The 26,777-nt window shown below is 39.4% G+C and overlaps 1 protein-coding gene and 1 non-coding gene across 4 annotated transcripts in view; both read left to right on the forward strand.

Annotated features, from left to right (window-relative positions):
• Positions 1–26,777, forward strand: part of ACOXL (acyl-CoA oxidase like) — a 539,860-nt gene that overhangs the window by 336,729 nt on the left and 176,354 nt on the right. For all 3 annotated transcript variants that reach the window (XM_078149677.1, XM_020987606.2, XM_020987628.2), the window contains exon 13: positions 17,891–17,980. In XM_078149677.1, the coding sequence (XP_078005803.1) occupies positions 17,891–17,980 (90 nt within the window). The remainder of the gene's footprint in view (positions 1–17,890; positions 17,981–26,777) is intronic.
• On the forward strand, positions 560–663 carry LOC144456019 (U6 spliceosomal RNA). Its single transcript, XR_013484929.1, has one exon. It is a non-coding gene; the product is annotated as a U6 spliceosomal RNA (small nuclear RNA).

The following is a 26,777-nucleotide window of genomic DNA, read 5'->3' on the forward strand; positions in this document are numbered from 1 at the left end:
CTCAGGTTAGTCTTCTGGTAGTTTATGTTTGATACCAGAACAAGATGAGATGTTCACAGACCACTTGGCAGTTAACAAAAGGAGAATAGGCAACAAAGATATGCACTGAAGATAACTTGGGTTGATTCAGCTCAAGTGAAGTTCCCTTGACTCACTTGCCCATTGTGATCCATGAGCCAAGCATCAGAACAAAATCCTGGAGTTCCTTGTGGCTGTTTTGTTACGAGGTGATTGAAAAGTGGTATCAGCAGCCTGAGCCACTAGTTCTATGAGCAAGTCTCAATATCTCTTAAGAGAAAAATAATCTAACTTGCATGGGGGCAAGAATCTCTTTTAGCTTCAGTTTCCTCATCTGTCAAATGGGATAATAGCATCTGTCCCACAAAGTTGTCGTAAAAGCCAAGCAAGATAACACATATATAAAGTGGCTTACAAACCTTAAAACACCATATATAAACGTCAGCTATTATCGTCATCATCATCATCATCATCATCATCATCATCAATAGAAAACTTTGCATTCTCAAACTGCTTCTTCTGATCTCCCTGTGTTAAAACTGGCTGTTTGGCTGCACATATACTAAAATTGGAACAATAAATAGAAGATGAGTGTGGCCCTTGCTCAATGATGACATGCAGATTTGTGAAGAGTTCCTTATTTAATTGAGAATCACTATGGTCCAGTGGAAAGAACGTTGGCTTTGAAGTGAGAGGACCTAAGTTCATGTTATTAGTTTGTCACTTACTATCTGTGTGACCTTGGGTAAGTTATTTAACCTCTCAGGGCCTCAATGTCCTTATCTGAAAATGAAGGTGTTGTCTTAGATTACCTCTAGGTCCCTTATGTTTCTGAATCTGTGAGTCTGTGATCACAGTTGGCTTAATAGAATACTAGACCAGGAGTCAAGAGACATGGATTCTATCCTGATTGTCACTAGCTTTTGGCCTTGGGTAGAAGGTTGGACTAGATCATATCTAAGGTCCAAGTACTGTAAGGATTTGTCACTGTCTGGCTGAGCTATCAATTAGCTTCAAGAAAGTCTGAAAAAAGTAACAGTTAATTAAAACTATCATCGGCTACCCTAATGACATTGGTGAAAAGAAGGAATGGTCTTTATCTCTCCTTATGTTTTGTGTACCCTAAACTATCTCTACAACTCTGCTAACACAAAAGTCCTACATGTGACCCAAAATATCATGAACTGGGGTTAAAGCCTGCAATTAATAGAGACCCACTTCAATAGTTCCTCTGGACAGTTGCAAAATGACTTTGGCTTGTAAGACTAAAACCACTCAGTCCTAACCACTCAACTCTGCCCTTCCAGATCATTCCTATATGTAAAGAGTCCTCATTGGTCTCTGAGTACACTCCCTCACTGGCCTTATCTTCTCTGTGTCATAATCTAAATACCTTAGGGATATGGAATGTGACCTTCTGGTTTGCTTATTATTATTCCCTGAATGCTGGGTAGGGGACTTGGCCACAGGCTCCCTGGCAATAACAAATTTGAACATAGATATTCAGAAGAGTCATGCTACTTAGCCAGGCACATTCACCTCTCTTGTTAAATGTCATAAAGGCTCTTATATCCAACAGGAATAGCTTCTGTTCTAAAAGTGTTCAGATTTGGGTCTCATTTTGCCAGTTGGGGTATAATGTTGTCTGACATCCTCTGATCTCATTTAAAACTGCCTTACACTTAACCGCATCTGAATGAATCAGAAGTGGGAAAATAAGTGGCCCCCTTTGCTGTTGATGTATAGTGCCTACCAGCATCTTTTCTTTAATAAATTCATTTTCTGTAGCTTTTCTGAGCTGCTTTTGTTCAACATGCCCTGCCCCTTTATGCAAAGGAGAGGGCAGGTTATAAGGAAGCAAAAGCACACTGTATGTAGAAGAAAAGTGGGGTTGTTGAAATGGGCCCAAGGAATCGCCCATTGTCTTGGCAAGTTTCCTTCAGAGCCTCCCGCCAAAATTGTTCAGGGAATAAACAAGGTGTTTATAAACTGCACATGCCATGGAAAGTATCCAGACATGTGAAAAGGCAGCGAAGAGAGCTGGTGTGTGGCAGGGCTCTCTGTGCCAAGTTTGTATCTGCTGAGCCTTGTTTATTGTCATTGTTTCATCCTCTCTGGATGGAATCCATGCCTCCACAAGAGGATTCAGTCCATCTACCCATCTCAAGACAAAGAGAAAAAAGCTGCTGTCTCACTCAAGTTCTCTCCCCAATCTGCTCAATTTAAAACCATTCTCAAGATTTCCAAGGAAAGAGCTATTCTCAAACACAGGCCAGAGCATGTTGAAAATACCTTAGCCTTTTCTGAGAGGCTAGTCATTGTGGTTTTATGGATTTTCTGATGGGAAACTGCCTAGGACTTGTCCAACAGGGTCAATTTGGAATGGAGAGGATACCAAGTCATGTCTGTACACAGATGTTGAACCAATGGCTTTTGCATTTACTCGTGAAGTCATTGAAAATGCAAGATTTCTGTACAAATAATCAGATTCCTGAGCCTGGACTTTATGCCCTAGCATAGAATGCCTGCATTCTGTGGGAAACAAAGAAGTATAAAACATGGTCCCTGCCCACAAAGAACTTGCAGTCTAACTGGAGGTGAAAAAGTCACCCACAAGGAAAGCAGTTAGGGAAGGAGACAGAATTATTCATGACAATATTATATGCTGATGTCATAAAGTACTTTGTTGTGTTCTGTGGATGACTAGAAAAGAGGGATGGTGGTAGTAGTAGTAGTAGTAGTAGTAGTAGTAGTAGTAGTAGTAGTAGTAGCAGTACTAGTAATTAGTAGTAGCAGCAGCAGCAGCATTTATATGTTTCTTTAGGGTTTGCAAAGCACTTTACAAATATCATCTCATTTTATCTTTACAGCAACCCTGGGAAGTAGGTGCTATTTTTATCCCTGCTCCACAGATGAGATAACTGAGGCAAACAGAGATTAAGTGACTTGTCCAGTATCATATAGCTAGTAAATGCTTGAGATTGGATTTGAAGTCAAGTGTTCTTGACCCTGGAGCAGTTAGGTAGTATAGTAGATAATACACTGGGCCAGAAGTCAGGAAGATGACTTCTAGCAATGTGACCCTAAGCAAGTCACTTAATCCCATTTGCCTCAGTTTTCTCATCTGCAGTGTCAGAGGAGTTAGAGAAGAGAGAGAACAGGGGGGGTTGCAGCATGCTGGACGTGATGAATTGTACAGCTCAGTAAGCACCTGCTACGTTATGTCCAGGGCACAGTGAAGATTTCTGCTGGTAGGATTTAACAATTCAATTTGACAAGTGTTCCTAAGGCAGCTAGTTGATGTACTGCATAGAGCCTTGGGCCTAAAGTCAGGAAGACCTGAATTTAAGTGCCGCTTCAGACATTTACTAGCTATGTGACCCTGGGTGAGTCCCTTAAATGCTGTCTGCCTCATCTGTAAAATGGGGATAATAACAGCATCTACCTCCCAGGATTGTTGTTAGGATAATATGAGTTAATATTGATAAAGTACTTTGCAAATTTTAAAAGGGCTATGTAAGTGCTAACAATATTGTTATTAATGATTGCAATAATAATAATGGAGGACCTTCTATGGTCAAGGAACTGTGCTAGCTGCTGAGGATACTAAGGAAAGAACAAAATGGCCCCTGCCCTCAAGGAGCCTGTGTTCATATTTAAGTGGGAAGGTTGCAATATATACTGAAGTAAGAAAATCCAGTGTATAACGTTAATATAAAGTGACATCAGAAGGGGAAGAGCACAAAAGAACTAAAGAAGATGTAGAAAGATGTTGTGTTGGAGCTACCCCCAGTGTGTGATATGAAGAATGCTCAAGATTCTGGTAGGAGCATGTTCTAACCATGCTTAACCTGGTCATTGGTCTTCAGGTGCTTAAAATTAGTAGAATAGCTAAAATGTATATAGCATGTGCTAAAATGTATATGCTATATTCATATACTATAGCTAAAATTTATATACTATGTTCCAGATACTGTGCTAAGCACTTTAAAATTATTATCTTATTTGCTCACAACAACCTTGAGAGGTAGGTGCTATTATTATTACCTCCATTTTACAGATGAGGAAGCTGAGGCAAACAGAGGTTAAGTGACTTGCCTAGGGTCATACAGGTAGTAATGGTCTGAGGCTAGATTTGAACTGAGGTCTTCCTGATTCCAGATCCAACACTTTATTCACTGTGCCGTCTGAGATGAGACAAGAATATACATGAATACACACAAGAAAACAGGAAGTGCTTAGGGGAGGCACGGACAAAATGCTGGGAGTTATCTGAGGAAGGAAAGAGGCTGGAAGCAGGACGGGTGGTGAAGGGGAGGTCTTGGACAGAGGAGCCCTTCTGTGTTCTGGTTTTTATACTTCAGTACCGAGGGAAACCCAGGATCCTCTGCAGTGATTTGCATCATCTGTTGCTCCATCCAGTGTATTTTGTTACACAGATACAGGCTCAAGCTTCTTGCTTTTTGGAAAAATAAAAAAGCCCCAGAAAAATCACATAGTACAATGGAAATACCTGAGGGTTGGAGGCAAGGAATTTAGGCTAGAATCCCACCTTTGGTATTCCATGTAGGATCTTGAGGAAGGCAATTCACCTCCTCTAAGCTTCGGTTTTCTCATCTGCAAAATGAGGGATTTGGGTAAGAAGATTCCTTTCAGCTCTGCACCTAGGACCCATGACCCAGGTTTGAATATGGAGTCTCTTACCGAGAGGAGTATTCTTGGTTTACACTAGAAGGGACCTTAGCCATCACTGAGGCCATCTGACCAACTACAGATCCAGTCCTCCGCACACTGTACCTTTCCGCTAGGTGACTCAAAACAGGAGACTTTTCCTGTCTAGGCCTCAGTTTCCTTTTCTGTAAAGCAGTGGACTTAAATGCGATTATATTAAACGTCTCTTCTGGACCTTTAGTTATCACCCATTTCTTTTCTCTTAGAATACGTTGTATTTAGCTACAAATCCAAATTTGAGGATAATTTGCTATTTGGGACAAAGTTTTTCAATAATACTTCATTCTCTAGGAGTTATGATTAAATAAATATTTACACATAATCATCTATTATTAATCTATAACTAGTTTCCAGGATGTTCTGGTAAATATTTAACAACCATCTCTGCAGAAAAAAAAGTACACCTCTTATACTTAGGTTTTAATCTGCGTTATCAACACCCAACAGAACAATACATCAAACCCTGCCTTGTAACATTTTCCCATATCCAAGTTGTAAATTCTCAGTGAAAAAACATTTTTTCTTTTTTTTGGTGAGGCCATTGAATCAGTTAAATGACCTGTCCAGGGTCACACAGCTAGTAAGTCGATCATCTGAGGCCATATTTGAACCCAGGACCTCATGACTCCAGAGCTGGTGTTCTATCCACTGCGCCATCAGTGAAAATTTACCACTCAGCTGGCTGCAACACATCTCTGTCTGTGATCGGGGTGGGGAACCTGAGGCCTTGAGGCCGCACTTAAGGACCTAGAGGGCCACGTATGGCCTGTTGCATAACTTAGTAAATCAATCTCAGAGAGTTGTCTAAGGTGGTGTTTGAGCCCGGGGATTCTTAACTCCAAGTCTAGAGCTTTAGCTGTTATGCCTCACTGCCTGCCTAAGGAAAGAGACGAATGAAAAAGAGCAATCATGAACACGTGCCAGTGAAGAACGATGAATAATGAAATGATGTTTTAAAAGGCAAAGTCTCCAAGTCAAACTGTGCTCTAACAATAAAATCCGTTCTCTTTTTCTATTCCTAGTTACCTGATCTGAGTCTCTGCTCTATGGGGAAATAGATCTCTGTGGAGGCCTCACAGAACCAAATTCTTTTTTAAATAGCATTCCTCATCTGGAAAATGGGGGCAATCATCCTTATGTCCCCTACCTCATGGGAATGTAGTGTGGGAAGGTGATTTTTAAACCTTCAAGTGCTATAGACATGGGCGTTGTTACAGTAATTATTATTGTCTTATTTGGTTGCCAAAGCTAGGATGTTCCGTTTTCTTTTTTAATGTTTTGTTGCTGTTGCTTATTCATTTCAGTCACGTCTGGCTCTTCATGATCCCATTTTGGGGGTTCTCTTGGCAAAGATACTGGAGTAGTTAACATTTCCTTCTCTAGCTCATTTTACAGATGAGGAACCTGAGGCCAACAGGGTGAAGTGACTTGCCCAGGGTCACATAGCTAGTAAGTGTCTGCGTCCAGATTTGAACGCAGGGAGATGAGTCTTCCTGACTTCAGGTTTGGCATTCTGTCCACTGCACCACCTAGCTGCCCTCTTTTAATGTTTAGAGATATGTTGTAGCACATCACCAGTAAATAAAAATGCCAGGCTCCTGGTGATCTGAAGCGTCTCATGGCAGCGTCTTTCTTTGGAAGGCCTTTCTGTGGTTTGGCATTTCCAGAACCAGAAAAGAGAACTGTGATCACGGCTTCACCCCTAAACACACACACACACACACACACACACACACACACACACAAACACACACACGCACACACATGCGTATGCAAGCATGCCTAGGCCTGTCTTCTGCTGTGAGCTTTGGAGAAGAGAAAGGATTGGTGATCTACAAGGACAATGAGGGCAACACATGAAGAGAGAGCCTTTTCTTATTCCCTTACATCTTGTTCAACAATCCTTATAAATAATAGTTTGTGGTGTCAGTGTTTGTGAACCCATCCTCAAACATGAGGAGCAATAGCATAGAAAGAGTCCTTGTGTGAGAAAAACTCTTAATTTCTAAGCTCCTTCTCTTCCCTCCCTACTTCACTCAATCCTTCCTCTCCAATCATCGAGGTCTAAAGGTGCAAAGAGAGCCAAAAACCAAACCATAGTCCTCATGATGAATTTTATATAAACCCTACAAAAACCATGTGGTCATTGCACTTTGGGGTCTTCACTCAGGCTAATGTCAGGGGACATGAAAGAGATTCAAAATAGAGATATTGGGGTATAAATTTAAAATGACCACAATTTGTCCCATTCTTTCTTGGTAGCAGTTTCTTTTTTCTTTCTTTTTAAAAAATAACATACATACATTTTGGTGGGGGAGGCGCTAGGCAATGGGGTTAAATGACTTGCCCAGGGTCACACAGCTAGTAAGTATTATGTCTTTGAGGCCGGATTTGAACTCAGGTCCTTCTGACTCCAGGGCCGGTGCTCTATCCACCGTGCATTTTTTTTTCAGTGCAGATTCATAGCCCTTCTGTAATTCATGGTTTTAGAGAAATGCTTGTAGCATTCAGAGGTTAAGTGACTTGCCCCTGGTTGTGATGCTAGTAATGTGTCAAAAGTGGCCACTGAATGACTCTCTTCTTCAAGCCAAGGCAGGCCTTCTGTCCATCACACGTCTCTGCCCCCATTAGTGGCAGAGCTAAATGCCCATTCACTCTTGCCCTTGTCTTCCATATTGTCACTGGAAATGAACAAAATCCTTCTCCAATTTGTGTTAAAAGAAAACAAAAGGCTAATGCTACATGGCACCTGTTTTAAATTTGTTCTGATACATTTATTAAATGTAATCAAATGCTTAAAATGTGGAGATGTTAAAAACAGCAGGAAAATATTAAACTTTCCGTGGACAAATTTTGAGACATAATATATGTTTTATAGAGATTCCATTGAAATAGGACATGACCTCAGTGACATTCACAATTAGTTGCTAACAGGCTAGATATGTTCCAGTAGGAAAAGAAGTAAAATAACATAGCCTACTGTATATGCTCTTTATTATGCTGCAGTCAAATTTTAGGTTGCATTACACGTCAAAGTCCTATTGGCTTGAGAAATGCCAAACTTTTAGTTTCTTCTGTTCATCCCACATTTTCTTTTTTATTAGAAGCAAACAAAGTTAATGGAAAATGTTGTTCTTTCTTGGATGAAGCATGTTTCTCTCTCTATCACATGCAGACACGTACATACACTTCTTTTTTTCATGGGGGTCAGCAGGTTCTTTCAACCGGTACACCATTTGAGAAGAACAAATTGTGGGAATGCTTGTAATTGAAGCATGTCTCTCTATTTGCAACTAAAACCTCAGGTACTGTTTAATGCACTGGAAAGATGACTATGAAAAAAAGGTTCCCACAGGCTGAGAGTTTAACTTGCCTTACATAGACATGTAGTTTTAACTCCAGAGATGAATTGGCTCACCTCTTCACTAAGAAGTGAGGCCTTGACACTCAGTACTTCATTCATATAAGCCCAGGGTCCAATAACACCACACTAGACTTTGAAAAAGTAAAATTTCCACCTTAATTCATGACACATTGGACACATTGTAGGCTAAACTATCTTACTGTAAACCCATGAGAATCCTTGTTGATTTCCACAGGATGAGAATCTGGCTCAATACCTACAAACTATTGAATGGGGAAGTATGAGATCCTCCCCCTGGGGAAGGAACTCTTGTACCCTGGCACAGTAATGAACTCAGTGATCTAACTGGGCTTTTCTATTTGAAACAGCTATGACTAATGTGGAATACCTCATCCTGGAAATTAACACCAACCTCAGCTAAAAGTACTACAAGTGAAGTATTTTGGGAGAATTGGATGCATTAGACCTTAAATCAGTTGGCATAGTATGTGTATTTTCTGAATCTTCAGCTGCAGCAGGAGAGAGGGATGTTTGTGATTTGGCAACCGGGCTGCTAACTTTACATCTTCTGATCCACAGACAGGGTTTTCTTCCCCTGATTATTTCTGATACAATTACAGGACTTACACATTAAACAGAAACTAAGTGAAAACGTTAGTGTTTTGTGCTTGGTGGGGGGTGGGGGGGAGTCCCTTTGACATAGGGGCAAGAACGGAATTTGCTACTCTCTTATGGAGTGCTCTATAATATGATTAGAGCTAGAGAGAGTCCTAAATCTGGAATCGAGTTACTAGCTGCGTAATCTGGGCAGGTCGCATAGCCTCTCTGAGGCTATTTGTAAGGTGGGGATAATAATAGCTTCCCTATAGGGTTGTTATGAGGCTCAAATGAACTGATATAAACCAAATGTTAGATTAGCATACTGAAGGCTGCCAGGTAGCTCAGTACATAGAATGCTGGACTTGGAATTGGGAAGACCTGAGTTCAAATTCTCCATCAGACATTTATTAGCATTGTGACCCTGGTCAAGTTTCTTGACCTCTCTCATCCTCAGTTTGCTGATCTTTAAAATGGAGAAAATTTATATTAATAATATAATAATATATTAATAATCATGTTAAAGTGTCCTCATTTCCCAGGGTTATAGTTTGAACTAAATGAGATAATGTGCATAATGTGCAAGAGGCTTAGCAAACTTTAAATGGCTTTATAACTGTTAGCTACTATTAGTAGTAGAGCAGCTTAGATGGCACAGTGGATAAAGTGCTAGGCCTAGAGTCAGAAAGACCTGAGTTCACATCCAGCCTGAGACATTTACTAGCTATGTGACCCTGGGCAAGTCACTTAACTCTGTTTGCCTCAGTTTCCTCATCTGTAAAATGAGCTGGAGAAGAAAATGATAAACCATTCTAGTATCATTGCCAAGAAAGCCCCAAAATGGGGTCACAAAGAGTTCAACAACAACATTATAATTAGTATCACTTTTCTAGATCATAGCAAAGCATTTGGTAGTCTCTCTTGCTATTGTGAAAAAGATGAAGAGATGTGAGCTAGATAATAGAATAATTAAAGGGATTCAGAACTAGTTGGCTGGCCAGACCCAATGAGTTGTCCTTAGGAGTTCATTATCAGCTACCATTCCAGTGGAGGTCCTAGGAATTTGTGCCTGGCCCTGTGCTGTTTAATATATTTTTCAATGACTTGGATGCAGATATGAGTTGCCTGCTTGAAAGATGTCAATGACATGAAACTGAGAGAGAGAATTAACCTGCTGGATAAGAGAAACAATGCTTGTTCCCATAGGGCAAAATTAGCAGCAAAGGGCAGAAGTTCCAAAAAGGCCTGATATAAGGAAAAACTGCATACTGCTTAGCGGTACCATAGAATAGAAAAGTTTGTTGGGGGATGCCCTTCACTGGAAGTCTTTAAGGAATGGCTGGATAACCTTTTGTTGGGGTTGGTGGGGAGGGACTTTCTTTTCAGGTCTGGGTTTCACTAGCTGGGCACTGACGCCCCATCTAACTCTGAAGTTTCTTTAATTCTGGATTATTTTAAATGGTATCCAGGAGTATACTACAGAAATATATTACCTACCAGAATCCCATGCTGTAAGGAAGCATCTTTACCTCACATGTGCAAGCAATTTTCTCCCAGAGGCTAATTGACTCATATAACATATAAAATGTTAGCGCTAATAGGAAGCTTAGAGATCATAAAATCCAATGGCTTCATTTTACATGTGGAAAAACTGAGGCCCAGACAAATGAAATGTCTTATCTGAGGCCATGCAGCTCATCAGCAGAAGAGCAAAAACCTGAAACCTGGTCTCCAGATTCAAAGTTGATTCTACCAGTCCTCCCTCTAAGAGAAGTCTCTGGCCAGATAGTGGTGAAATATTCCATAATGGAAGTAGCATATCCTTCCCTAGAAAAGCCTCTTCTACTCTCAGTTACCTAACTGGTCTCTTTCATACATAACATCTATGCCTGATATCAACTAACTCATTTTGAAAGCTACTAACCCTTAGGAAGAAAAACCCAGTCCACAAGTCTTCAAGGAAGTTCTGCCTGGGGCTCTGAGTGTTCATTTATCTGTGTAGTGTTTCAGGAGTTTCTCAGGAGCATCTAAACCTCTATGTTTGTGAAATTAGAAGAAATATGCATAGAAACATTCAGTTGAACAGATCTTTAAGGCATGCTGCCTATGAACCCTAGCAAATAGATGGGCAATATGTTAGGATTACTCCATTTCAGGATATGATAATATTTCTGTAATTGATTCCATTTGTTCCCTAAACTGATTTTAACTAAGAATAAAATGTAATTTTTTTTCCATTTTTCCAACGCTCAGTCCTCTGTATAATGGAAATGGTAGCAAACTCTGAAAGAAAAGACCTATGTTCAAGTCTCAGAGGCACTATTTACTAGCTGGATGACATTGGGGGAGTCACTTGACCCTGCCAAGCCTCACTTTCCTCATCTGTAAAATGAGGCTAGTGATACTTGCATTATCTACCTTCTGGGGTTAGTATCAGGATCAGATAGCTTAATGTACATACAGTATTTTATAAACCTAATACATTATGGAAATAGTCCCTCTGGCCTTATTTTGACTTTCAAGAATGTCTTACAAACACATCTGACCTCTTTAAACATAGAATTGAGACAGCTCATTCTTCCATTTTTTAACATGTTCTTCTAATGCTTAGCACTGTGCCTAGCACATAGTAGGTGCTTAATAAATGTTTATTGATTGATTCCATTTCTGACTGTTGGTTCTGTTCCTGTGATGCTGGACCCTATTAAGAAAGCTTTTGTCTTGTTTTACTAGAAACCTGACCACCACATCGCTTCCAAACTATGTCTGCCACCTGCATTCTAACTCTCCCCCTCCCACCCATCTCCTCTCCTTCCCATCAGAACTTGGACTCTGCCTCTAAGATCCTGGGCTCCTATAGGTGATCTTTCACCATATCTTACCCAGAAATAGAGCATCATGCCACTTTTCTTAGGATACTTCATTTTCAGACAGCTTTCCTACATCTATCTTTGCTCTCTGGAATTCCTAAGGGAACTTTCTAGAAGCATAGCCATGTACTACCTTATATGTGAAAGCGGGGAGAAGGGATATAAGGAGCAGCAGCTAGGTGGTGCACTGCGTAGAGCACCAGCCCTCGACTCAGTAGAATCTGAGTTCAAATCCGCCCTCACAGCATTTACTTAGCAGTGTGACCCTGGGCAAGTTACTTAATCCTGACGGCCTCCAAAAAAAAAAAAACAACCCATGCCACTTTTCTCAGAATACCTCATTTTTAGGCAGCTTCCCTAGTCTGCCTTTACTCTCTGGAATTCCAAAGGGAACTCTTTAGAAGCAAGGCTATGTACTACCTTATATGTAACTGTGAGGAAAAGGGATATGAGGAACAGCATGGACGGTGACAAACAGCCTAATTTGAAAGTAATTGTTGAGCTTTTAAAATATTTCAGAGAAACTTTCTTACAAGCAAAAAACAAAACAAAAAAACCCCACATTATTTGTCACGGAAAATATTGAAACCCAAAATTTAGGCCTCAGAACATAAAAAAAAATTTAAGACAAAGTCAGTCACATAAGAATCCCCTCTTCACCACTCCCAGCAAGTGGTCATACAGTGACCTCGGTGATTGAAGATATCTGATGAGGGGCAAACACTACCTCCCAAGGCAGCTCATTACATTTTTAGAAAGTTTTAACTGCTGGAAAGAATTTCATTACATCAAACAGAAATTTACCCTTGTGTGACTTTGCCCAGTTGTTGCTAGTTTTGCCTTCTGAGGCCAAGGAGAACACGTCTAAGCTCTCTTCCCCTCTGAAAGTCATTCAGATATTTGAAGACAGATCAAAAGTTCCCCATAAGTTTTTATTTTTCTCTCCATGCTTAATATCCTCTGACAGATAAATACAGAAAAAGCTGATGAATTACTGGACTGGACTGAAGGAAATACACTTATATATGAATCTTTAAGAACAACCAAGTAAACAAAAGACTGGTGCCATAGAATATTAGAGCCAGAAGGGATCTTAGAGCACAGCTAGGCCAACCCTGTGATTTTGTAGGTTGGGAGACGGAGGTTCAGAAAGGAGGGAGCAGTTCCTCAAAATCACACAGCTGGAATTGTAACCCTGGTCCTCTGCTTTCTAACCCAAGACTCATTCTATGACACCATGTACTCTGAGTCTGGTTAGTTTTAAAACTGGAAACTTCAGACTTGCCAAGGATTTAGTTCTCAAAAATGGGGCAAGCACATTTGACATGCTTTATGAAAATTGGGTCAAAAATAAATCTCTTAACTAGATATGAGAGATTGAAAGTGGCATGCCAGCCATGCTTCATGTGAGTTTTTAGTTTTTTGAGGGGGAAGGTTGTTCTTTCACTTTCAATTACTTCTAATGTTTTTAGCATTTCGTGAACCTCATTTCTTCCAACATGTCAAAGGTGTTTGTTTGTCTGCACTAAGAACTAGCTTCATTGTAGTTTGAAGATCTGTTGTAAGGGAGTCATGTGGCTTCTGTCAGATTTTGGAGACAGCCAACTCGAGCTTACTCAAACAGTCTAGGAAAGGAATAAAATCTCAGATTTCTGATGAAATGTTTTATAAAAGAAAAATCATGCTCTTACTCATTACTGTTTCCAGAGAGATTTTCCCTGTCTTGGCATCAATCAGTCACCACCAATCATTAAGCTGTCCTTTCAGATAGATGGCCATTTTAAAGGCTAGTGAGCTCAACTCACCTTACTCTAATTAACCTGAGAAGAGACTTAACAAATTCGAAGGATGTAAAAATAATTTTCAACATTAAATTAAAGGACAGCCTCTGATAAATGTGGTGTGGTTGAAAGAACACCAAGTCTTAGAGTTAAAGACCTAAGTTAGAGTTTCACCTTGACCACTCACTGATTGTGTGACTGGGTACAACTGAAGACCTAGTTTCTTTACCTGTAAAATGAGGGTTATTCAAGGGTATGGGAGGTGACTGGGTCCATGGTACAGCAGGACAGAATCAGTCTGAATGAAAGATTTAGTAGGCTACCAATTTCTAGAGCTCTATAAATAGCAAGGAGCCTAAAAGATGGATTTTGGCTCCTCGGGATGAAAGGATCTGAAAATTGAAAGGATGTTGTTGTTGATCCTTCATTCTCAAAGAGGACCAATGAAAGGCAGAGCTGTGTAATGTACAACTTCACTCTCTCTCCTCCAGAGTCATTGAAATCCAGGGGCAAGACACAAGTCAAGATGACTGATGATGGCCCAGTGAAAGGATACATAGCTTAGTGGAATAATCCTTAGCTTTAGATTCAGAGGACCTGGGTTTGAGTTCCAGTGCTAGCATTTTCCACCCTAGACTTCATCTTGAGCCAGTCTCTTTATTCTCTGGAATTCAATTTCTTCATCTATAAATGGAGTAAATGGTCTATAACAGCATTCCAACTCTAAAAATCCTATGGTCCTTTGAACCTTGGGGGCCATCTAGGCCAATCTGTACTTTACCAGAAATTCCCTAAATGGCATCCTGACAAATACTAAATCCAGATGTTGCTTGAGAACTTCCAGTGAGAGGTAAGTCAACCTGCCTCTACCTCCCAAGGCAGCTCATTCTACTTGTAATCATTTTGTTTAGTAGGTTTTCCTTACTTATGGCCTACATCTGCCTCTCTGAATCTTCTGCCCATTGCTCTTAATGCTGCCATCTTTGTAGCAGCTGCCATAGGTCATATGTGCATCAGACCCAGCAAACATGAGTTCACTTGAATATTAAAGGTTGGTAGATTAGGTGGCCCCTAGTATGATTTTATGGTTGTGGAAAGGGCCCTTTGTCCACCACAATACCTCTCTCAACTGCTTGATTATACTTGGGAGGAAGCAAAATGGTGTGTAAAAAAAGGCACCCAGCTTATAGGAAAAAGACCTGGCCTCAAGTCTAGATTCCATCACTTAGTGACCCTAGGCTTCATCTCTCAGCTTTGCTTTCTGCCCTTTGAAAATGGGGATAATTCTTCCTATGTCTACCTGACAGGGCTGTTGTGAGGGCTGAATTAGATAATGTATCTAGAGTATTTTGTGAGCTAAAAATTAGTGTATATATATATTATATATATATATATATAATATATATATACACATATATATATATGTGTATATATATGGGATTATTATTATTGAAGACATACTATATAAGTTCTTGGTATGTCCTGCCCCATTTTGGTCATTTGGAGTGAAACAGAATTAAGTGATGTCGAGCTGGGGATCACTGTTTGTCCATTTTATAAATGGACGATGTTCTGCCTATAGGCAGAACAAACCAAGTTCTAAGTACCTACTGTGCTATGTCCTGAGAGAAATGCAAATTTTATATAAGATATGATCCCCGCCCTCATGGAGCTTGCAGTCTACTAGGGAGGTAAGACACAAAGATAACTACAATTACAAATACAGCAAAAGAGTTCAGAACAAAGTGTTACGTGAAGGTAAAAGGGAAATGTCATTATTGAGAGGGGGATGGTCACAAAATGGGAAGGAATCCTGGTAGCAGACTAGAGATGGTATGGGCACACAGTAGGTACTTAATAAGGCAGACAGGTGTGATACAGTGGAAAGAACATTGTGTTTCTGAGTTCAAATCTGGCCTCAGACACTTAACTAGCTGTGTGACCCTGCACAAGTCATTTAACCCTGTTTGCCTCAGCTCCTCATCTGTAAAATGAGCTGGAAAAAGAAATGGCAAACCACTCCAGTATCTTTGCTAAGAAAGCACCAAATGGGGTCATGAAGAGTTGGATGCAACTGAAATGACCAAACAACAGGTATATGACCTTGGTAAATACTTTTAATCTTCTCTTTCTCAACAAATGAATAATCTGAGTTTCCTAATTTCTAAAATTGGGTGAATGCATGCACTACTCGTACCATAAGGTTGTTGTGCAGATCATGGGATTTAAAGCTGGAAAAAAACTTTAGACATTAGCTAATCCATTGGTGCCAAAATCAGATAAAAACGGAGAGACTACTAATTCATACATAAGGATCCCTGCAGTGCTTTAGTTTTAAAATGTAATGTTATTTATGTTTCATTGCATTTTTATTTATTTTATTAAATATTTACCAATTACATTTGAATGTGGTTCAGAATGCACTTGGCATTGTTGCAGGCTGGACATTATGTCTGACATCTTTGATTTAGTCCAACCTCCCATTCCACAAATGAGGAAAGGCTCCCAGAAGGAAGACACAGCTAATAAGTTGCGGAAATAGGATTTGAACTTGGGTCCTTTGACTCCAAGTCAGTGGTCTTTACACTATATCTTACTGCCCTCATCATGTGAGATGATGTATGTAAAGTAACTATGGATTTTGTAATAGAAATCTTTGAGCCCCTAACCAGAGCTAAGGCTTAGAATGCAAACATCCTGGGGAGAGAGGGCTGTGGTCAAAATTCACCCTACCTTATCAATATCTTTTGCATCTTACTGGGAGAACAAATTTTGATAGGAGGAAGATATGGAACACCTGGAGGGGAAAGAGGAGGGGGAGGAACAGACTCTAGAAGGGGATCTGCAGGACCAAAGGCCTCACCTCATGGTCTTTCCTGGTACAAGCACTGCTTTAATTTGGATTGCTGATTCTGCCACTCTAATGTCTTGAAAATATAAACATAGAGCACAGTAGCCCCCAGAAACTTTCTTGTTGATTTCAAGAAGTTTGGAACTGAAATCAGTGTTTGTAGAAATGCTAACATTATGTCTAGAGCATTGCCATGGCCCAGTGAATTTTCTTTAACGATGCTAATATGTGATAGTAACTTAAGCTGCTTTCTCTTCCTTTCCTATTAATTGTTCTAATGTATAAGAGTTGATTTTCCCCCCAGAGGTGGCATCCCTCTTCTGTGGTTAGAAGGATAGAGAGGAATTATGGCTCAATGGAAAGAGTGATGAACTTTCCTAATGTACCTGGAGTCATGAGTTCGAATCCTGACTCTACCCTAGGCTCTGCCACCTGTGTGGCTTTGGACAAGTCATTTAAATTCTCTAGATCCCCATTTGTTCCTATGTAAAATGAGTGAATTGGACTAGATGACCTTTGGGGCTCCTTCCAGATCTTGATCTATGATCCTACAAAGACACAATTCCCTGACATTTCTATGTCCATGGACATTAGTGTTTTCAGGGAAGGATGAAAAATATTCAGAAGAATTTGTTGAATTTTCATGTTATTAATGTGAATTAACATTGTGATTTCACCCTTGTGGATCCTCCTTCCAATCCATCCATACTTTCTTCCTATTTGACTCTGGTTCAGGTCCTCTCGCAAATCCTTCACTGGAAGTCCACCATAGGTATTTAAAGCTGTCTTCTAATTCTCTTGACTTTGGACCTTGTGTGGATACTCCACAAAATGTCCATCAGTTCAATTCAGGAAGCATTTATTAAGTGCCTTCCATGTGCTAGGCACTGTGGATACAAAGACAATAACTACTCCCTGCCCTCTAAGAACTTATATTCTACTGGGGTGATGATGGAGAGACATAGTGTGAATGTTGTTCAGTCACATCCAACTCTTTGTGACCCCATGGACCAAAAGCATGGATTTTCTTGGCAAAGATACAGGAGTAGTTTGCCTTTTCCTTCTCCAGTGGATTAAGGCAAACAGAGGTTAAGTGACTTGCCCAGGATCACATAGCTAGTAAGTGTCTGAAGCTGGATTTGAACTCAGGTCTTCTTGACTCCAAACCCACTGCAATATTCATTGAGCTACCTACCTGCCTAGATATGACATGTATACAGATAAATAAATTGGAAATATGTACAAGATAAACAGTAATATCATAAGGGTAATGGCACTAACAACAAGAGGGTAATGACATCTGAGCTGTGCTTTAAAAGAAAATAAGTATTCTAAGAATCAGAGGTGAGGAGGTGGGGCGTTCTCGGCATAGGGGAGAGCCTGTACAAGAAGCACAGACATAGGAACTGGAGTGCCATGTGTGATGAACAGCAGGTAGGTCATTCATTCCTTGCTCTCACCACCTGACCACCCCACCTTCTTTTCTGTCCACAAACTTCTCTGATGATATCCTTCACAATATAGATTGATGATTTCCAAATCTAGCATCATCGGTAACAAAAGTGGTAGTCTCAAAAATAAATCTGGTAAATGATATGTACAGAACCCTAGCCTAATGAATAAGCTGAACACATATGTAACCAAGGATGTGTTTATTTTCTTTTTAATTCTGGAAAAGGGCTACATGATGGAGAATCGGATCTCAGGCTTAAAATGTGACTCAGACGTGTTTGTGACCTTTGAAGGCGACAATGTGGTCATGCTCCAGGTAAGGTTCCAAAAGCGCTCACTTCCCATAAATTGTCCAACTTGTAAGAACAAAGAGTCACCCAAACCAGAGATATTTCTTGTGTTTCATCTGTCTGGGATTTTGTCATTGCATTTAGCAACTTCTAGCCCAGGCGCCATTTGATGTTTACCGTATGTGATGGCGGAAGAGGGCTGTTCTCTTCCAGCTGATCTTTTGATGTTGAATGAGATCCACTTATGATGGGAAAACTGCTGGTGTTGCATCTCCAGGCAGATTCTCTGGGCGCCAGAATTACTCCCTAAGAGTTTGTCAGGCACTTCTGCAAAGTGATTAGAGCTCAGTTACACACACCGCAATAGTAAACTAATTGGTTCCCTGGTGGCAAAACCAAGTAAATTTAGCTTCCAAAGGGATCTGCTGTTTAAGAAAAAACCTTCATTCATTTGGCCTGAATTAATTCAGAATTTGTGACAATTTGACCTATGTGAAGCTACTTTATTTGTGAAGACAGAGTTCATAAATAAAACATGACTTTAGGAAGTAGAGGGCTCTGGAAAAGAGTGCTGGACTTGGAATCAAAGGATCTGAGTTTGGGTCCTACCTCTGCCAGTTGCAGTGTGAATGATCGCAGGTAAGCCCTGGGGTCTCCATGTCTTTTTCAGTAAAGTGAGAGGATGGATTAGGTGGCCTTTGAATGTTCTTTGCAGCTCTGAGTCTATATATGCAATCACTCTGTGATTGATACATTGCAGAAATTGAGTTTGGATTTATGACATTGTAGAATCAGCTCCTTAAGGGTAGCTTCCTACCGGGGAGAGGTCAGCAAGGCTCCATGTGCCTAACTAGGACATTTGTGTTGCAAAGGTTCAACCACAAATTCCGGCTCATGGTCATCATGTAATGGCCTTTCAGTGTGACTATAGTCATAGCCTAAGGCATTCTTACCACAAGGGTGAAAAGAAAACCCAGAGAAAACTCAGGAAAACCCTCCTGAAATATTAACATTAGATAGAGGGGCCTGGGAAAGCAACAGGAAGAACTGGAAGTCTTCTCTCCGAGCCACTGTGATGGCATCTCGTAATTACTGAGATGTGGTGGCAAAGCAAAAATAATTTGGACTCTGGGCTAGAGTAGAGAAGAAAACCAGACAGTGCTCCCATATACAGAATATATATCTAAGTAATCTTCAAGGCCTAGAAAGTAGAAGATGGGTAGTGGAGAGATTGTGTGTGAGTTAAGGGGAAAAAGAAAAAGAACAAGAAAAGCACCTTTATGGGAAATTATCATTATTATTGGTAAGAATAATAATAACTGACCTTCATGTAGTGCTTTAACTTTGCAAAGTGCTTTGCAAATGTATCTTACTTGAGCCTCACAATAAGCCCATGTGGTAAATCCTACAATTACTATTCTTCCCGTTTTATAGATGAGAAAACTGAGGCTGAGAGAAGTTATCAGCATGTTACAGTAGAAAGAGTACAGGATTTAGAATCTGAGGACCTAGGTTCATATCCTCTCTGTGTCAGTGACCTAAGGGAAATTGTTTAATCTCTCTCAGCCTCAATTTCCTTATCTCTAAAATGAGGGGATTAGATTAGATAGCTCTTCTCAGCTAAGGTTTTACCTTCTGCAAGAATGCCTCTCCTACATCTTCTTAATCTAAGTGCTTTCCCTCTGAGATTACCCTCCATCTGTGCTGTATACGTCTTATTTATGCATAGCTGTTTGTATGCTCTTTCCCCATTAGACTGTAAGTTTCTTGAAGGCAGGGAGTGTCTTTTGCCTTTCTTTGCATCCACACTGCTTGTCACAGTGCCTGGCACATAGTAGGTGCTTAATAAATGCTTATTGACTTGACTTTAAGGTTCTTTTTAGCTCTAAATCTGTGATCTTATGACTTGTAAGGATGATGCAGCTAGCAAGTGTCTTAGGTGGGCTTCAAATCCATTTCTTCCTACGTAGATCTGTCCATGTCATCTTCCTGCTCAGAACTCCAGTGGCTCCCTAATTAACTCCCAGATCAAGTCTTCTGGTTGATGTTTTCTTTATAACCATGCCCCTTTCCTATATTTCTGGTCTTAGACTTTAGTCTGCTCCACATACTTTATGAACCAGCAGCATTGACCTACTCGCATTTCCTCAAATGCAGCACACCATTTCTTATCGCTATTTGTTTTCACTGGCTGATTGTCATTACTAGGATGCTCTAACCCCCTGACCTTAGTTTCTCTGGCTTCCTTCAAGACTCACTTCAAATCCTATCATCTGTAGTAGCTGGTCACCCCAGCTACTAATGCTTTCCCTTCCTCTGATGCCTTACATCGACTCTATGTTTTTTGTGTGTACTTATTGTTATGTTGTCTCTTCTATTAGAACGTAACCTTTTTGTGGGTGGGGACTATTTTTGTATCTTCAGTGCTTAGCATAGTGCCTTTGCACACAGCAAGTACTTAATATGTGGTCCTTGACTGACTGATATGGGGAAGCTTGGTTTTATTTAAAGCATTAAGCAATTTTCCAAAGACAATACAGGCTTCTCTCCTCCTCTTCAATTCTGGGCCCAGCTTATGAGCAGTATCTCTCCAAAATAGTGATGGGCCTGCTCCATATGCTGTCCATCCAATTGCAAACTATAGTCTGGACAACAGGCATTCTTTGTCCACTTGGTTTTTACAGGGTGGATTTTCATTTCATATTTTTCTTATATTTTTGTCCTCTTATCTCCAGCATAGTGTTGTACGTACTAATTGCTTAATAAATTCTTGCTGGATAAGATTGAATCATTAGGCCAACCTCTTTTGAAATTAGTGTTTATTGTCGATATGTGTGATTTCATTCATATAGGAAGTTCCTGGTATGGATACTCCTTCTACAGATACAGATGAGCAGTTCATCAATAACCATAATCTTAAAGAGTTCCTATGGCCATTGAGAGATTTATAGAACTTGCCATGGTCATACAGCTAATCTGGGTCAGATTAACATCAACTCCTGCCTTCCTGACTCCAAGCCTGGCCCTCTATCTGCTATGCCATATTGGCTGCCTCTCGGGGTAATTCTGGATAGCTTTTCAGAGGCTCTGTGCTATTCTGGGCCTTGATGCAATCAGTATTAGATCCACAAATAGGAACAGCTAGAGTGCCTCACCATCTAAAAGGAATCCCTCTTCCATTGGGACTCCACATGGCTGTGTCCTGAGATGATGGAAAGCACCTTTGACAAGCATGTCTGGTTTTTATTTGTTGCTCGACATTAAGAGCCAGAGTTGTTTAAGCAAGATATCTCTATTGTAACATTTTTTCAAGGAGTCTTGTAAGCTCTTGACATGCATAGAAAACACCTCATTGGGGAATCTGCATAGTGGTAGTATTCTATACTGAATCAGTCTTCAAACAGTAAGCATAGTGAGATTTTATTCTCCATACCTAGAAATCAATTAGGTGAGTATAAGAATGTCTTCCGTACAATATGAGCTTCCCTGTCCCCTTTCCCAAACCTACTCTCAATGCTTGGGTTGATTAATTCTAATAAAAATTATGTAGAGATTTTAAAATAGATATATGGCTGAATATGGTTATCAGTACTCTCTCAATCGCCTTTCAGTAATGATAATGTCAGTTTTTATCTAAACCTTTGGTTTTCTCCCCCTCCTTTAGTTTAAGATGTTTGGAGAAGCCATTCCTCTAGACCCACAAAATGACTTTTAAATTTAAAACTCAAAAGCTTATGGAAGTGATTGTTGATAAATCAAAATAAATTAATTTAAAACAGAAAAAAACAAAATGACTTTTCTTTTAGAATGGATCTTCTCTGAGTATAATTGATCCCATCCTGCTATTCTTCTCAGCTTTGTTTTCTTAGGTATCATTTCCATTTCATCACATAGAAAATTAGGGACTGTGATACTAAGAGTTCAAATGCTAGAGGACCATTGTTACTGATGGAGAAAAGGATTTGTTGTAAAAAATTTTTTTTTTTACAGATTTGTCATGTCTTTGTTGTTCTTTCTGATAAATGCCCTTGGGATGATTTTGCTTTGTTGGTTTTCTCACATAGCTTCCCTTTACAACTGCTTGCTGTTTATGAGGCAAAACTATTCATGATCTTCTATCATCCTCCTCTGTAAAGTTTTACAAATTAGCTGATATTCTATGTAGTCCTTTGTGGCCCCTGTTCCAACTGGGAAAGGAGACCAAGTGTTTTCTAAGGTCTCTAGGTTCTTAAAATTTTGTTGTTGTAATGATCATATCATTTTAACTTCCATTTAAAAAAATGATGGTAGTCAGTGTCAATATGTGTTCTTTTATCCAGTTCTCATTTTTTTGCATCAATAAATTATTTAAATAGGTCATTTGAATTGCTTCAAATGTAAATCTAATCTCACGTTTATTCTTCCAATTTATAATTCCTATTTTGCTTCAACAAGTTGGTAGTCTTAACTATATACAGATGGCAAATTCAAAAATGACTTCCAAGGCAATAATCAGTTGTTTCCTTTCTGTTGGAATATAATCAGTTTCATTTTTTGTGACATTTTTGGGTAGTTACCATGTCTCATGTCTTCAATTTTTTTATTGAAAAAAGTATTCATGATTTATAGACATTTGGCTGTGGAATAATCTAGAAGCTATTGGAATATTGCTTTTTTTTCTTTTCTTATTGCTGAGTCATATTTTCCAACATATTTTTCACCATCATCTCTTGTGCCCATTTTTGCACTGGAGTCACCAAATATTAAGGTGTATTTTGGTTTAATTTGAAAGGTCTTATTGATTTCTTCACAGAATTTCCCTACCTTCTTATCTCTACCAATGGTATAATCTCTTGGATTTCTCCCTCCATCAACTTTTTGTTTTGTTCTGTTTTTTCCTTTTTGGTGAGGCAATTGGGGTTAAGTGACTTGCCCACGGTCACACAGCTAGTAAGTGTCAAGTGTCTGAGGTCAGATTTGAACTCGGGTCCTCCTGACTCCAAGGCCGAAGCTCTATCTACTGCGAGTCATCTAACTGCCCCTCCTCCATCAACTTTCACACCAGTGCTCTAAACCGTGCTTGCCTGGACTGGTTCCCTAGCTTTCTTCTCAAGACTATACCTTACTAACATAGAGTGCTACCTACAATCTTCTACCTATTTTCTTTCTTTTGAATAAGATTTACCCTTCCAGAGCCATAGGGCAGTTTCATTTCACCAACTCCTAGTGAAACCAATAGGGGCAAATTTGTTTTCTTGCATTAAGACGGATGGTTTCTCTTGCTTGTTGCCTAAGCTTTGAATATTTGTGTATACACACGTGAGGCTGTGGGTTTAACTAGTTATCTTTCTTAGATTTTTTTCTTCTCTTTTGAATTTCTGAGTATCTCAGCTGTTATTCTTCCTACTTCACTGCATCTCCCCTTTATGGTATATACCTTGGAATATATCTGTAGTCTGTCTTTTCCCCATCTCTTTTACTTTACTACCCTTTTAATTAGATGTTCAAGACACCCAGAAAATGTATCCTTTGTAAGGTATACTCCATCCCTAGTCAGAAATCAGGCATTCCTGAATTTTAAGCCATGATCCAGCTATTCGAATCTTATTCTTAGGTACCATCTACTTTGCCAGCAGTTCACTTTCCAAGTTGTCCAACTGGCCAGTGTCAGAGCCAGAATTCAATTTGTTTCTATACAAGATTTTTGTCAAATAAAGGCATATCCCAGAAAATGTTGCTCCCTTATCCAATGACATCATTAACACCTCGTAGCTAAATTGCATTGTAAACTTACAGAGTCTTGCTGTAATATTGCTCAGCCTGTCACTTATTTCCAACAAGGATCAGACCCTTCCCCCTGTAGCATTTTAAACCAATGACCCATATACGGTAACACATTTTAGTTACCGTGCGACCCTGTTGTTGCTATGTGTTTTGTTGTTGTTGTTATTTTAATAGTGACCTAACTGATAAGGTAATTGACAAAGATTTATCAGATACAAAGGCAAAGATGAAATAATCCTTGCCCTCTGCCAGTGTGGCTATATTGCTTTCATCATTGTTATTTGTGCCCATGTCTTGTTTCTCCTACTAGATTGTAAGCCCCCTAAAGGTAATAACTTCTCATTTATCTTTCAATTCCTCTCAGTTCCTAAGCATACTAATTTGTACATAGTAGGTATTGAAAGAATTAAATGAAGCTACTTCAATCACTTTCCATTCTTCTTGTCTAGAAGAACAAATTGGGAAATTTTGACCTGGATGGAACTACAAAAATAGGGCCACAACTGGCTGGGTTTCATTTAGTGCTATGTAGAACTTTATCTAGCTTTGACTCAATTTATTTCCTGGTTTAATGTTTCAGTCAAATATTCATCTGACATGATGAGTTATCCTGAACTTTTCAAAATTATGTTAGCTCTTTGTAAACCTGTTGGGCTCTAACCTTACTACTGATGCTTAGAAATAGTCAACATTGGGGGTGGCTAGGTAGAGCAGTGGATAGAGCACCAGCCCTCCAGTCAGGGGACCTGACACTTACTAGCTGTGTGACCCTGGGCAAGTCACTTACCCTGATTGCCTCCAAAAAAAGAGAAAGAGTCAACTTTGAATTCTAAAAATAAAATAATGTTTGGATTCTAGGAAGGATAGCTAACACACTGGATGGCAGTTAAGATTAAAAAAATTTTGGCGAGTTTTAAACTGGGGCCAAAGGTAAAAAAAAAATGTAATTTAATAAGGCTACATATTCAATCTTAACCTTGGTTTTGAAAACAAATCAGCTTGGTTGGTAGAAGATGAGTGAGGCCTGGCTTAGATAGTAGTTGCTTTGAAAAAGATCTGGGGATTTTAGTGGACCACCGATTCAATATAACTCAACAGTATGTTATAGCAGCCAAAAAATTAATGCAATCTTGGACTGAATTAAGAGAAGCTGTGTCCAGAAATAATGAATTGTACTCTGCCCTGGTAAGACCACATCTTTTGTATTATATTTTATTTTGTACTGCACAATTTTTTCATTTCAAGTTTTTTTTCTTATTTAATATAGTTTATTTTCCCCCAATTATGTGTTAAAAAGATTTTTAACATTTTTTAAGTTCCACATTTTATCCCTTCCCCTCCCTGAGATGGTGAGTAATCAGATATAGGTTATATATATGTAATCATGTAAAACATTTCCATATTAGTCATTTTGTATGAGAAGACTCAAAAGAAAAAGAATGAAAGAAAGAAAGTGAAAATAGCATGCTTCAGTCTATATTCAAATAATTTCAATTCTTTCTCTGGAGGTGTATAGTATGCTTCATTATTAGTTCTTAGGGATTGTCTTGGGGCATTGTATTGCTCAGAGTATAGGTAAGTCATTCACAATTCTTAGTTGTACAATGTTGCTGTTACTGTGCACAGCATTCTGGCTCTGCTCACTTCACTTTGCATCAGTTCATATAAGTCTTTCCAGGTTTTTCTGAAATCATCCTGCTTGTCATTTCTTATAGTGCAATAATATTCCATAATGATCATATACCACAGTTTGTTTAGCCATTCCCCAATTAATGGGTATCCGTTTGATTTCCAATTCTTAGCCACCACAAAAAGAGCTGCTATAAATATTTTTTGTACAACACATTTTAAAGAAGGAATTTGATAAGTTGAAGTGAATCCAAAGGAGGACAACCAGTATGATAAAGGCCTTTAGCTCATGATTTTGGAATATTGGTTAAAAGAATTGAGGATGCTTAGCCAAGAGAAGAGACAGCTTGGAGCATGATAGTAATCTTCAAGGACTGGAAAGGCTGTCACAAGAAAACAACATTACATGTGTTATGTTTACCCCTCTCCCTTCCCACTCCGCAATCCTGACTCCCTGCAGAGCTAGAAATAAATAGTGAAAGTTGCTAAGAGACAAATATAGGTTTGAAGGAAGGAAATTTTCTTAACCATTAGAACTATCAGAAAAGATAATGGGCTATCTTGGGAGCTGGTGAGTTCTCACTCACTGGAGGTCTTCAAAACCTAGACGACCATTTGTCAGTTATGTGTAGAAGGAATCCCTAGGGGCAAGCTAGGGAGGGGGCACAATAGATAGAATGCTTGTTCTGGAGTCAGAAAGACCTGAGTTCAAATGTGGCCTCAGACAGTTCCTGGCTATGTGACCTTGGGCAAGACACTTAACCTCTATTTGCCTCAGTTTCTTCAACTATAAAATGAGGAAGCACCTACCTTATAGGACTGTTGTGAGGATCAAACAAGATAATATTTGTAATAAGAGCCAAGTGACTGGCTTATAGTAGGTGCTATATAAATGCTTATTCTCTTCTGCTTCCCTTTCTCAAATCTGAACTGATGGTATTTTGCAAAACAGTCCAGGCAGTACAGACCTATAAGATTCACTCTACTATTGATTTCCTGACTCATGTTCATCATAATAGGGGGTGCATGGAATGGCTCATATTTGGTGGGTTTTACTTAGGATTTTGTTATTTTTTCCTCATCTCATTTGTTCATAAATGTGTCCATACATTTTGTGATGACTTTCCCTATTTCTCTTTCCTCCCTTCTCTGATTAAGCTTTGTAATGATTAGAGTGAAAGGCAGCATGGCATCATGGAGTAAGGGTCACCCTTGGTGGCAAGAAGATCTGGGTTCAAGTTCTGCCTAGAACAGGTTATGTGACCTTGGACAAATCATTTAACGTCTCAGTGTCCCGAGTAATTGTCTAAGACGTGACAAGGGAGAGAGAGTATGCTGATATACATTGATAGGGTTCCTCACAAGGAGCTCCTTATACCAATGACATCAGGTCCAGTTTAAAAAAAAAGAATGTGAGTGCTAGGTAATAAT

The sequence above is a fragment of the Phascolarctos cinereus genome, unplaced genomic scaffold, assembly GCF_003287225.1.
Source record: "Phascolarctos cinereus isolate Bilbo 61053 unplaced genomic scaffold, phaCin_HiC Scaffold_2;HRSCAF=192, whole genome shotgun sequence".
In the NCBI taxonomy this organism is placed as follows: domain Eukaryota; kingdom Metazoa; phylum Chordata; class Mammalia; order Diprotodontia; family Phascolarctidae; genus Phascolarctos; species Phascolarctos cinereus.